We start from the raw sequence: 12,247 nt of genomic DNA on the forward strand, positions 1-12,247 counted from the left end.
ATTGGTGACTGTTAGTTTCCTAGGGCTGCTGTAGCAAAGTACCACAAACCATGTGGCTTAAAACAACATAAATTAATTGTCTTAACAATTGAGAGGCTAGAAATCCAAAATCAAGGTCTCAGTAGGACCATGCTCTATCTAAAACCCGTAGGGGAGAAGCCTTCCGTGCTTTCTTCCTAGCTTCTAGTGGTTTGCTGGCCCTTTGGCATACCTTGGCTTGTAGTTGTAACACTTCAATCTCTTCCTTCTTCATCACATAGCATTTTTCTCTTGTGTGTCTGTGTCTCTTCTCTTCTCTTCTTTTATTTATTTATTGGCTGCGTTGGGTCTTTGTTGCTGCATGTGGGCTTTCTCTAGTTGGGGCGAGCGGGGGGCTATTCTTTGTTGCAGTGCGTGGGCTTCTCATTGTGATGGCTTCTCTTGTTGCAGAGCATGGGCTGTAGGCGTGTGGGCTTCAGTAGTTGCAGCATGTGGGCTCAGTAGATGCGGCATGCGGACCCCTAGAGTGCACGGGCTTCGGTAGTTATGGAGCATGGGCTCAGTAGTTGCAGCACATGGGCTCAGTAGCTGTGGCTTGTGGGCTCTAGAGTACAGACTCAGTAGTTGTGGCACACGGGCTTAGTTGCTCTGCAGCATGTGGGATCTTCCTGGACCAGGAATCGAAACTGTCCCTTGCATTGGCAGGCAGATTCTTAACCACTGTGCCACCAGGTGAGTCCTCTTCTCTTCTTATAAGGACATCAGTGATACTGGATTAAGGGCCCACCTACTCCTGTGTGACCTCATCTTACCTGATTACATCTGCAGCAACCCTATGTCCAAATAAAGTCACGTGCACAGGTACTGAGGGTTAGGACGTCAACATATCTTGTTGGGGGAAACAGTTCAACCCATAACAGTCACTGAGATTACTACAGCAGTTAGGAACAGCCTCTCTAATGAGCATAACTCAGAATAGCTATTATAAAGAAATGAAGAAATTTGTCAAGAAAAAGTACCTCAAAGAGGGTCATAGTACAGAAATCAAATAATTCAGAGTATGTTGAAGATTTCATTGTGAAAACTTACTTAAGGGTGACTTATTCAGTTATGTCAGGGTATTCAGTGGATCTGTCATTCAGATACGTGAAATTATGAAGCATTTCACGTTTTGGAAAAAGTCTGAAGGTTGCTCTGCAGTAATTAAAGTTGTTTGTCAAAATAGGTAAGTAGTTTTTTATTTGATGCTGTATGTAAACAGTTGAATTTTTTAACTTCCATGTTGCTGTAACTGACGGTAATACTGCTTTTAAAGCAAATATCGTAAAGTTGTTGGGGATGCTCCTCTGATTTGTTCGCACCCTTTTTTAATCTTCATGGTTGATGCACGGTGGATTCCTGGAATAAGACCTTCTTTCTAAGGAATCTTGGACAAATAGGTTGAAAAAGAGATACAGGAATTATTGGGAGGAGAGAGCCAGTGAAAATCAGTGCCAGAGAAGTACAGACTTTTGTTTTAAATTTGCATTTCTCATTGGCCATTTTGATTAATAACTCACGGCTTGAGTGATCCTTTATTCCAGAGAGGCAGCTTGGCAATAGGTACCCTGTCTCTGGTTTGGCTGAAATGTAAGTTCAAATCCCAGCTCTGCTGCTTATTAGCCATGTGACTGTGGGCAAATTTCTTGCCTTCTGTGAGATGCTGTTTTGTTATCACAGTAACCACTAATCAAATGTTGGCCATTATATTACTTTATCGTCATTACTATGGAGGTGGTCCCGCTTGACCGTCAGACCTGCCTTTTGGGGTTCCTGTTAGAGCTCTCTTCCGAGTGTGCTCTCGCTACCTCAAGTCCAGTGTGTTCCAAACTGAGTGCATCAGCTTCCTTTCCAATCCTGACCCTCCTCAGGTTTCCCCTTTGCCACCCTCCGATTTCTCCCAGCTCCAAACCTTTGTGAAAGCTTTAATTTTTTTTCCCTTTCCTGTGCAGCCTTTTGCCAAGTCTTGCGAATTCATCACCCACAGCTACTCACCAGAGTCCTTTCTTTCCCTCCCCTTTGACCTCTGTGTTTCATTCAAGCCCTCACTGCCTCTTGTGTGAGTACTTTAGCTATCTTTTAATTACTCTGCCTGCCTCTTGTCTGTTCTCTCTGTGTTAATTTTACACATCTCTTCCAGATAGGTCTTCCAAAGCCGATCTTCAATCACATCTCTTCCCTTCTCAAAACCCTTCCGTGACCATTATCTGTGGATCAAAGTCTAAATTGCTTTGACTAGTTAGGATCTAAGGTGCTCCATAAACTAGCACCAACCTACCTTTGCAGCTATATTCCCTCCAACTTACCGTTCACACACCTTTTTGGAGCGCACAGCTGGAGACCTTGAGCATCCTAAGAGTAGAGAGCTGTTCACCTTGCATCCCCGATGCTCAGCACTAGTGTTCATTGTAACACACTGGAACGTAAACAGTAGGTGAGCGGATGAGCATCCTCGCGCACACTTTTCCTTTTGCCGGGATTCCTTGGGCTCTGGCTCTGCATATCCATATTCCACCTGTGCTTCTGGGTCACTTCATGCTCGAAACCTTCCCTGATCTTTTCAGCTCATAGTACCTGTTCCTTCCCCACGCCTCCTTCCCTCTGACCTTCTCTCCTGGGACCTGCTGTCCTCTGCCTTGCAGAGCTGTGTATGCACGTCTTTTCTCTTCCACTCGACTATGTGCGCCTCAACAACAGGATCTGGGTGTGAGTCACCTCGCCCACTTCCTGACGGCATTCATTTAACGTTGACTTAGCAGTGATTTATGGAGTGCCCCGTCTGTGCTCGGTGTACAACAGTGAGCAAAACAGGAAGTTCCATTCTCTTGGAGTTCACACTCTAGTAGTGCTCAGTAGTTAGCTGCCTCAGTTCATTCGTCGGCAGTTGGCAGCCATTGATCCGGTATCTGCTGTCTGCCAACCTTTGTGTCAATTGATGGGAAACAAATGAGAATAAAAATGGTCGTTGTCCTCAAGGAGCTCTTGGTGCAGTAGGGAGACAGACACATAAATAAATGATTATGATATAGTAAATTATTACGCACTATTTCTGAACAGGGACAGTATTGGCATTGTATGTGGGAAAATTCTTTGCAGGACCGTTCCCTGCCTTGTGAGCTGTTTAGCTCTTTGGTTACCCCTCGCTGCGCTAGTAGTGTCCCCCAGCTCATGGGACAGCCATCACTAGCACTGCACATTTCCAGATGCCCTCCGGGGGATGACATCTTCCTCGCTTATGTTGAGAACCCCTGTCAGGAGAGGACTTTGTTTCCACTTAGGTGGCAAACAAAGGAGGGAGTGATGAACTCTGCCTGGGGAGTAGGGCTGGGGCCGGGGAGGGGAGGAGTGTCTTGAGGAATCCGGCCCTGAGGAAGGCATCTGGCAGAGGCCTGGAGGGGAGGCGGTCAGGTGACAAAATGGGACATTTCAGGACCTCCAAGTTGTCAGCTGTGGCTAGAGAAAGGAGTGCAGGCATGCCGGGAGTGTTTGGTGAACAACTAGAGTGGAATCTGGGCTCCGTGGTGGAGGCTTTACATAGAATGCCAGCAGGCGTAGACCAGATGCTGGGATAAAGGAAGACCTCTTGCAAGGTTTGAATAGGACAGGGACATAGTAAGATTGGTGAGACTCTTCTGCAAGTCGAGGGGGAAGGCTCATAACGGCCTGAACAGGTAGTGGTGATGAGGACTAGTGGTCGGTTTGTTGAGGATGGAACCACCTGTACCCTCAGGTTACGATATGACTTGATGATATGACTCTCCTGGAAGTACAGACTTCTAGGGAAAAAAAAAATACCTTAAACTCTCAATGGCCTCTGCATTGTAAATATTTAGCTTAATCCACAGAATTCTCATTGATCTTACCCTTTCTTGGAAGCCCCTGTGCCAGGCTAAGGAAACAAACACATCCTGGTAGTTGGCACACTCAAGTTCCCTGAAAATACAAATGTCTGGGAGAGCGATGGGAGGTCCGCCTGGCTGTGTGTGCCTTTGGGAGGACAGGTAGGCCTGGAGAAAGCCAGCGTTCTGCAAGATGCGGGACGCTTAAATGATGGTGATGCACAAGGTCCCCCCGTGACCCTTGCCCTTGGGTCCCAGTCACTCACAGCTCCAAGGCCCATAGTTTGTGCCCATCCCAGCACTTCTCGCACTGTGCACTGTTTGGGTTTTTGGGTATCTCTCTCCTCCGCTAGACCACAGACTCTTCACTCTTGCTGCCTTTTCCCCCCTAGAGCCCAGTTGTGTGCCTGGCATCTCAGCAGATGGTGGTTAGTGAAAGCACTCGTCCTGTTTTGCTAATTTCAGCCTTTCCCAAAGGCTGTGATATCAGTTAGGATTGTAGTAGGTCTTCCCAGTAAATGCATTTCTTACATCTGCATTTTCTTTCCTTTGTTCTCTAGTTACACGACAATGAATTTTCCCCTGTTTTGGATGCGACATTTGTAATGGTGGCTCGTGATTCTGAAAACAAAGGGTAATTGCAGTTTTGTTCCTAATTCTTTATTTTGAAAAATATCAAAGATACGTAAAATTGAAGAGAAGACTTTAATAAATTTCTAGGATACCATCACCTAGACTTAAGAGTTTTAAAATTTTGCCATATTTGCTTCTTCTGTTTTTTTTAAAGTATATTATTTTCTTTATAATATTTTAAAGCAAATCCCAGACATAATGACATTTCACCTCTAAATACTTCAGTGTAGGGCACTGCTTTAAAAATGAGGCTATTTCCTTAAATAACTACATTACCATTCGCACACCTAACAAAAATAATAGTAAGTCCTTAATATATTCTAATAGTTCATATTCACTTTTTCCCACATATCTTTAACGACTTATTCAAATCAGGATCCAAACAAGGTCCACATATTACATTTGATTTGTATATCTCTTAAGTCTGTTTTTTTTGTTAACAGCTTTATTGAGATATAATTCACATACCATACAGTTCACCCATTGAAAGTGTACAATTTAATGGCTTTTAGTATATTCATAGAATTGTGCAGTCTCATCAGTCTGTTTTAATCTGGAATGGTTGTGTGTCCCCACTGTCCCCTTATCCTTTCATATCATTAACTGGTTGAAAGCCCAGATTGATTGTTCTTTACAGTGTCCCACTTTCTGGATTTGTCTCATTGCTTCCTTGTGGTATTTTTTTTTAACTTGTTTCACTCTCCCTAGTATTTTCTGTAAATTGAAGTTAGGTCTAAACCTTGATTAGATTTGAGTTCAGCGTATTTGGTGAGAGCGCTTCGTAGGTGATGATGTCTCTGTATCTCATATTGTATCATGTCAGGAGGTATAGATTGTCCCACTCATAGTAATGCTGAGATTAGTGTGTGGGTTCAAGTAGCCACACACTTTAATTTTTGCCTTGTGTAGTTCAATTTATCCTCTTGTGATCAGCAATAATCTACAGGTGTAGTACAGTACAAGGTGTATCCAATGTATCCAATCTTATGAATAGCTAGTTTCCCGTCAGTCTTCCTCCAGTGCTTTTAATGTCCTTTGCTGATCATTGCTTTTATTATTTTCATTAGGGGATGTAAAATGACTCTCAAATTCTGTCATTTCTTTCTATATTTATTAGCTGGAGATCTGTAAAGAAGAGTTTTCCCTTATCAACTAGGGCAATTTGGTTTGTAAAGGAAAGTTAGGATCAGTGTTTCATTCTTGCTTTTATTTACACATTTACTAGCTAGTGATGACATAGTTTTTCTGCTATTTTGCTTTTTAAAAAAGTATCATTGTATGTTCATGGATTTTAATATAGTAAATATGTTTTAATACATTGCAGCCATTGTTCTTCCTGTTTCTCAGAGTGAACATCTTTGGTCAGTGGGAACTCCTTTAAGCTGGCTGCTGTGATAAGCTATTTTGACATTTCCTAGTTAGTCTTTGATAACTTCCTGCTCTCTGGTACAATGAGATGTCTTGGACTCATTCTGTACATTTCCTGCCCCAGGGCTGGAATCAGCCAGTTTTCCAAGGAGTCCTCAGGTTCCTTTTAGTGGGAAACTGGTATTTAGACACCAAAATCTGGGTACTAGAACTATACGTTGTTACTAGTTTGTCATGTTTCTAGGCCTTTTCAGTAGACAGGGCTTGGATGTATGTTAAAAAGCAAACAAAAAACCTCATAAATTTGTACTGTCATTTCCAAGTCCAGTTTAACTGTACAGACTTTAACACTTTATCATTTTTCTCTTACATTGGATTCTTGGTTCCCTAATGCCAGTTACACAAGGCATTCAGACTGGGAAAAACTGTTTAATTATGTGTGTGGGAGTTGGGTAGGGGGGGAACGTTTCAGGATTGCTGTTTGTACAGACGGAGTCTAGAGGCCTATGGGAAGTCTAATTTGTTTTAGAAACTTGAGTTAGGAGTCTGCAATGAGAAATCTCTTCTGCTGCATGGAAAGCTGACTTGGAAACCCGACTTAAGATCTAAAAACCCCTTGGTGACTCTGATCTGAGCGAAGAATCCACCCATCTTCTCTAGCTCCTCTCACCAGCTCCAGCTGACCTGCCGCTCCTAGGGGCTGCCCTGGGGCTCCTTTTCCAGCACTGAGGGCATTACTTAAAGCTTCTCTCCCAGCTGATGCATTCTAATTTTCCAAGCTGCCATTTCTGTACTTTTGTGGGTTTTTTTGTTTTTTGTTTTTTTGCAGTATGCGGGCCTCTCACTGTTGTGGCCTCTCCCGTTGTGGAGCACAGGCTCCGGACGCGCAGGCTCAGCGGCCATGGCCCACGGGCCCAGGCGCTCCGCGACATGTGGGATCTTCCCGTACCGGGGCACGAACCCGTGTCCCCTGCATCGGCAGGCGGACTCTCAACCACTGCGCCACCAGGGAAGCCCCCATTTCTGTACTTTCATTTCCGTTTTTCTTTCATCCAACCTTTGGATTCTACCACAGTGAAGTACTATCCCTTTCTCAGTGTTTTATTTTGGAAAATTTCACATCTACAGAAATGTAGAAAGAATAATGCAATGAGCACCCATATGCCCTTCACCTAAATTCTCGAATTAACATTTTACCACATTTGCCTTACTCTTGTCCTTTCTCGATAAATACAAACATATATACTTTTTCCCCTGGAATTGTTTCAAAGTAAGTTTGAGACTACTTTACCCTAATTCAGCATGTATCTCCTAAGAATAAGGCCATTCTCCTACATAACCTCAGTGCCTTTATTATATCCAAGAAATTTAACGGTGATACAATTATATTATCTAATATATGATTCATATTCAAACTTTGCCAATTGTCCCTAAAATATTCTTTATAACCTTTTCCCCCGAGTCAGGGTCTGATTAAGGACCATATATTATATGTGGTAATCATGTTTCTTTAAATAATTCCCCTTAAAATAATCCCCCTGCTGCTTTCTGTCTTTTAAGACGTTGACTTCTTACAATTTTTTATTGAAGTATAGTTGATTTACAATGTTGTGTTAGTTTCAGGTGTACAGCAAAGTGATAGTTACATATCTCTATCTCTATTGTTTTTCAGATTCTTTTCCCATATAGGTTATTACAAAATATCGAGTATAGTTCCTTGTGTTATACAGTAGGTCCTCGTTGGTTATTTATTTTATATATAGCAGAGTGTATATGTTAATCCCAAACTCCTAATTTATCCCTCCCCCTCCCACATTTCCCCTTTGGTAACCAGAAGTTTGTATTCTATGTCTGTGAGTCTATTTCTGTTTTGTAAATAAGTTCATTTGTATCATTTTTTTTCGATTCCACATATAAGTGATATCATATGATATTTGTCCTTCTCTGTCTGGCTTACTTTACTTAGTATGATAATCTCTAGTTGCATCTATGTTGCTGCAAATGGCATTATTTCATTCTTTTTATGGCCGAATAATATTCCATTTTGTATATATACCACATCTTCGTTATCCATTCATCTGTCGATGGACTCTTAGGTTGCTTCCATGTCTTGGGTATTGTAAATAGTGCTGCAGTGAACATCGGAGTGCATGTATCTTTTCAAATTATGGTTTTCTCCAGATATATGCCGAGTAGTGGGATTGCTGGATAATATGGTAGCTCTATTTTTAGTTTTTTAAGGAACTCCCATACTGTTTTCCATAGTGGCTGTACCAATTTACATTCCCACCAACAGTATAGGAGGGTTCCCTTTTCTCCACACCCTCTCCAGTATTTATTATTATTATTATTTTAAAATATTTATTTATTATTTACTTATCTTGGCTGCACCAGGTCTTAGTTGCGGCATACGTGATCTTTAGTTGTGGCATGCAGACTTCTTAGTTGCGGCATGCATGTGGGCTCTAGTTCCCCAACCAGGGATCGAACCTGGGCCCCCTGCATTGGGAGCTCGGAGTCTTACCCACTGGCCACTAGGGAAGTCCCTCCAGCATTTATTATTTGTAGACTTTTTGATGATGGCCATTCTGACTGGTGTGAGGTGATATCTCATTGTAGTTTTGATTTGCATTTCTCTAATAATTAGTGATGTGGAGCATCTTTTCATGTGCCTTTTGGCCATCTGTATGTCTTCTTTGGAGAAATGTCTATTTAGATCTTCTGCCCATTTTTTATCGCGTTGTTTGTTTTTTTGATATTGAGCTGTATGAGCTGTTTGTATATTTTGGAGATTAATGCCTTGTTAGTTGCACCGTTTGCAAATATTTTCTCGCATTCTGAGGGTTATCTTTTCATTTTGTTTATGGTTTCCCTTGCTGTACAAAAGCTTCTAAGTTTAATTAGGTCCCATTTGTTTATTTTTGTGTTTATTTCCATTACTCTAGGAGACAGATCCAAAAAGATATTGCTGCGATTTATGTCAAAGAGTATCCTGCCTATGTTTTCCTCTAGGAGTTTTATAGTATTTGGTCTTACGTTTAGGTCTTTAATCCACTTTGAGTTTATTTTTGTGTATGGTGTTAGAGAATGTTCTAATTTCATTTTTTTACATGTAGCTGTCCAGTTTTCCCAGCACCACTTATTGAAGAGACTGTCTTTTCTCCATGTATATTCTTTGCCTCCTTTGTGATAGGTTAATTGACCATAAGTGCATGGGTTTATTTTTGGGTCTTTTATCCTGTTCCATTGATCTATATTTCTGTTTTTGTGCCAGTACCATACTGTTTTGATGACTAGTTTTGTAGTATAGTCTGAAGTCAGGGAGCCTGATTCCTCCAGCTCTGTTTTTCTTTCTAGCCAAATTGCTAGATTGCTTTGGCTATTTGGGATCTTTTGTGTTTCCATACAAGTTTAAGAATTTTTTGTTCCAGTTTTGTGAAAAATGCCATTGGTAGTTTGATAGGGATTGAATTGAATTTGTAGATTGCCTTGGGAAGGCACTGACATTTTTGAAGAGTCCAGGCCGGTTGTCTTACAGAATGTTCTACAACCTATATTTTACTGTTTCCTCATAATTAGAATCAGGTGAAACATTTTGGCAAGTGGCCATATCCTTTTACAACGTGAACTTTCTAGTGTGTATATAAGTCTGTAACCAGAAGAGTCCCCTAATTGTTCAGAGTTCTTATGTGAAGCAGTCAGTAAGTGTTACCCAAAATGAACACCTTCAGTTTTTATTAGGTAATGGCATGTCTTAAAATTTTTCTTTTCTTTTCTTCTCTTTAGGCCGGCATTTGTAAATCCACTCACCCTTGAAAGCCCAGAGGAAGAAGAGATCTTTAGACAAGGAGAATGTATATTAATTTGTTCATAATAAGATACAATTTAAAAAGCACATTAACTGTACTGCAGAGGAGATTATTTAAGAGTATGTATGGACTCCTCAAACCAGTAAAGTATCCACAGAGTCCATACTTTGAACGGTTTTTTTTTTTTTTTTTGCGGTACGCGGGCCTCTCACTGCTGTGGCCTCTCCCGCTGCGGAGCACAGGCTCCGGACGCGCAGGCCCAGCAGGCATGGCTCACGGGCCTAGACGCTCCACGGCATGTGGGACCTTCCCAGACCGGGTCACGAACCCACGTCCCCTGCATCGGCAGACGGACTCTCAACCACTGCGCCACCAGGGAAGCCCTGAACGGTTTTTATTGATGATACAATATTAAGTGAAGTAATTTGTTTTCTCACATTTAATGAAATGGGAAATGTATCTTAATGAGATAACTGCTGGTTGGGGCTGTAGGTCAAGGTGATTATAAGTGGTCTCACACTGAGCAGACATGATTTCCATCTGAAAGCAAAAAATCACTGAAAGTGTTATGTAGCCTCAGCAGCCTTCTCTGGGACAGATGTGCAATTTCCAGGGGGTTTTTGAAATCTGGAAATACTGCGTTTATAGGGTCCGAGGCAGCCCCGGTCGGCAGCCCAGTGCTGTAGTGTGGCCCTCCTGATCATAGCTCCTTATTGTCTCCTGTTCCAGTGAACAAGGGGACAAGGGTCGCCTTCAGCTCCATGTCATTACTGAAAATGGCTCCCACTGCTGAGGAGAGGACAGCCATACATGAGATGTTTCTTAACACGCTGGATCCAAAGTAAGTTAGGACGGTGAGATTCCTGGTTGGGAAAGCATCTAAACCTTGGCCTTCTCACGAGCTACACTTGCTTGAACATATTGGGCATTGTTTGCAAATATTTTACTCTTCAGCAGCAAAGCCATGGCATTGACAGTGTTTACTCGATCTCCATTTGTACAGGACTGTAAGTTTTCGAAGTCGAGTTTTGCCTCCTAATGCAGTGTGGATGGAGAATTCAAAACTGAAGAGCTTGGATATTTGCCACCCTCAGGTATTGGAATTTAGTGAAAAATCTTCTAAACAGGATAACTTGGACTCATGACACTCATCTAAGAGTTGACACGCCTTCAAACTGACCTCTGTTCTATGGCATTGTGAATTCCTTTGTTCTACAGATTCGGATCGTCACAGGGCTTGTATTTATTAATATTTATTTTATGTCCTGTAGGAGCGGAACATTTTCAATCGAATCTTTGGTGGTTTCCTTATGAGGAAAGCATATGAACTTGGATGGGCTACTGCTTGTAACTTCGGGTGAGTTGGATTTCAGGTAGTCTTAACTCCTGAGAAGCCGTTTATACTGCCTCACTCAGTGAAACATTTTGGACCCGTCTGGATGTGTTTGGGAATATATTGTGTTTTTAAATAAATGCTACACTTGTACCAGGTGGGTTTGACCTTCATTTTAGAAGGCTCTCGCTCTGATGTTGTCCCTTAGTACATTAAATGCCTGCTGAGAAAAAGGGGTGATGATACGCAGAAGGGAAAAGATGATTTAGATACTGATCTGGTCACAGTGCCATCTCTTACCATCTGGTATGGTTATTCCCTCCTTCTCTAGGTTTATTCTTTGACCATTTAAAGTTTGCTTCAGCTGATTGTCAGGAAAAAACTAGAGATCATCTGAATTTTGCAGTTGACCACAAGTACTGTGTTTTCCCAACAGTGGTTCCCGACCATTTATAGTCGCCGTGGATGATATCATGTTTCAGAAACCTGTTGAGGTTGGATCATTGCTGTTTCTTTCTTCGCAGGTAGGTGTGTGATGAGAGATGAAATACAATTTTTATTATTTGGGCCTAGAAGAGAGGTTTTTATATTCTAAAGCCACCGTTTCTCTTATGACTGCTTTCTTCCCCCTTCCTAATGCAATTAACTAACTATCGTGTCCATAATCGCTTAGGTTTGCTTTACTCAGGGAAATTACATTCAAGTCAGAGTACACAGTGAGGTGGCCTCTCTACAGGATAAAGAGCATATGACCACCAATGTCTTTCATTTCACGTTCATGTCGGAAAAAGAAGTGCCCTTGGTTTTCCCCAGAACATATGGAGGTAAGTGGCAAATGACTGCTTGTCCCTAATGAGGGGAACTTTTAAAGATATTTCTCTCCTTTTAAATTGTTGTAGGAAGTACTCTGATGCCCATCAGCCCTAGAGCATGTCTTTAGGGGATTGTGCTTTTGAGATTCTGCAGCCCTGAAGACCAGGATGCCTCATGGCGTTCAGGTGGCCATTGCTGGTCTGCCTGCCTGGCTGTTGTCTGAAGGGCCAGTGTCAGCTGCAGGCAGCCACTGGTGGTCAGGACCGGTCCAGCCAAAGGGCCAGAGTCGAGGCACTCTCTGGCCCAGCAGCACATGCCTGGTGCCGGTTTTGAATTTTCATTGCTGTCCCAGTGTTCCCAAGTAGTTTTGTGTTTGTATAGTGATTTTCTTAGGTGCTGCACATGTCTCCAGAGCTCTCTCTCTTATGTTCCAG

General features: G+C 42.2%; 1 protein-coding gene across 9 annotated transcripts in view; it reads left to right on the plus strand.

Moving 5' to 3' along the window:
- The window catches only part of ACOT9 (acyl-CoA thioesterase 9), a 44,235-nt gene that overhangs the window by 15,332 nt on the left and 16,656 nt on the right, over positions 1-12,247 (plus strand). For all 9 annotated transcript variants that reach the window (XR_012329160.1, XR_012329158.1, XR_012329162.1 and 6 more), the window contains 7 exons: positions 4,418-4,491; positions 9,645-9,712; positions 10,397-10,508; positions 10,671-10,761; positions 10,939-11,024; positions 11,437-11,524; positions 11,674-11,824. Coding sequence is in view for 4 of the 9 variants with exons in the window: in XM_033849106.2 (XP_033704997.1) it covers positions 4,418-4,491; positions 9,645-9,712; positions 10,397-10,508; positions 10,671-10,761; positions 10,939-11,024; positions 11,437-11,524; positions 11,674-11,824 (670 nt within the window). In the remaining 5 variants the exon portion in view is untranslated. The remainder of the gene's footprint in view (positions 1-4,417; positions 4,492-9,644; positions 9,713-10,396; positions 10,509-10,670; positions 10,762-10,938; positions 11,025-11,436; positions 11,525-11,673; positions 11,825-12,247) is intronic.

This window comes from Tursiops truncatus, chromosome X, assembly GCF_011762595.2.
Source record: "Tursiops truncatus isolate mTurTru1 chromosome X, mTurTru1.mat.Y, whole genome shotgun sequence".
Lineage (NCBI taxonomy): Eukaryota > Metazoa > Chordata > Mammalia > Artiodactyla > Delphinidae > Tursiops > Tursiops truncatus.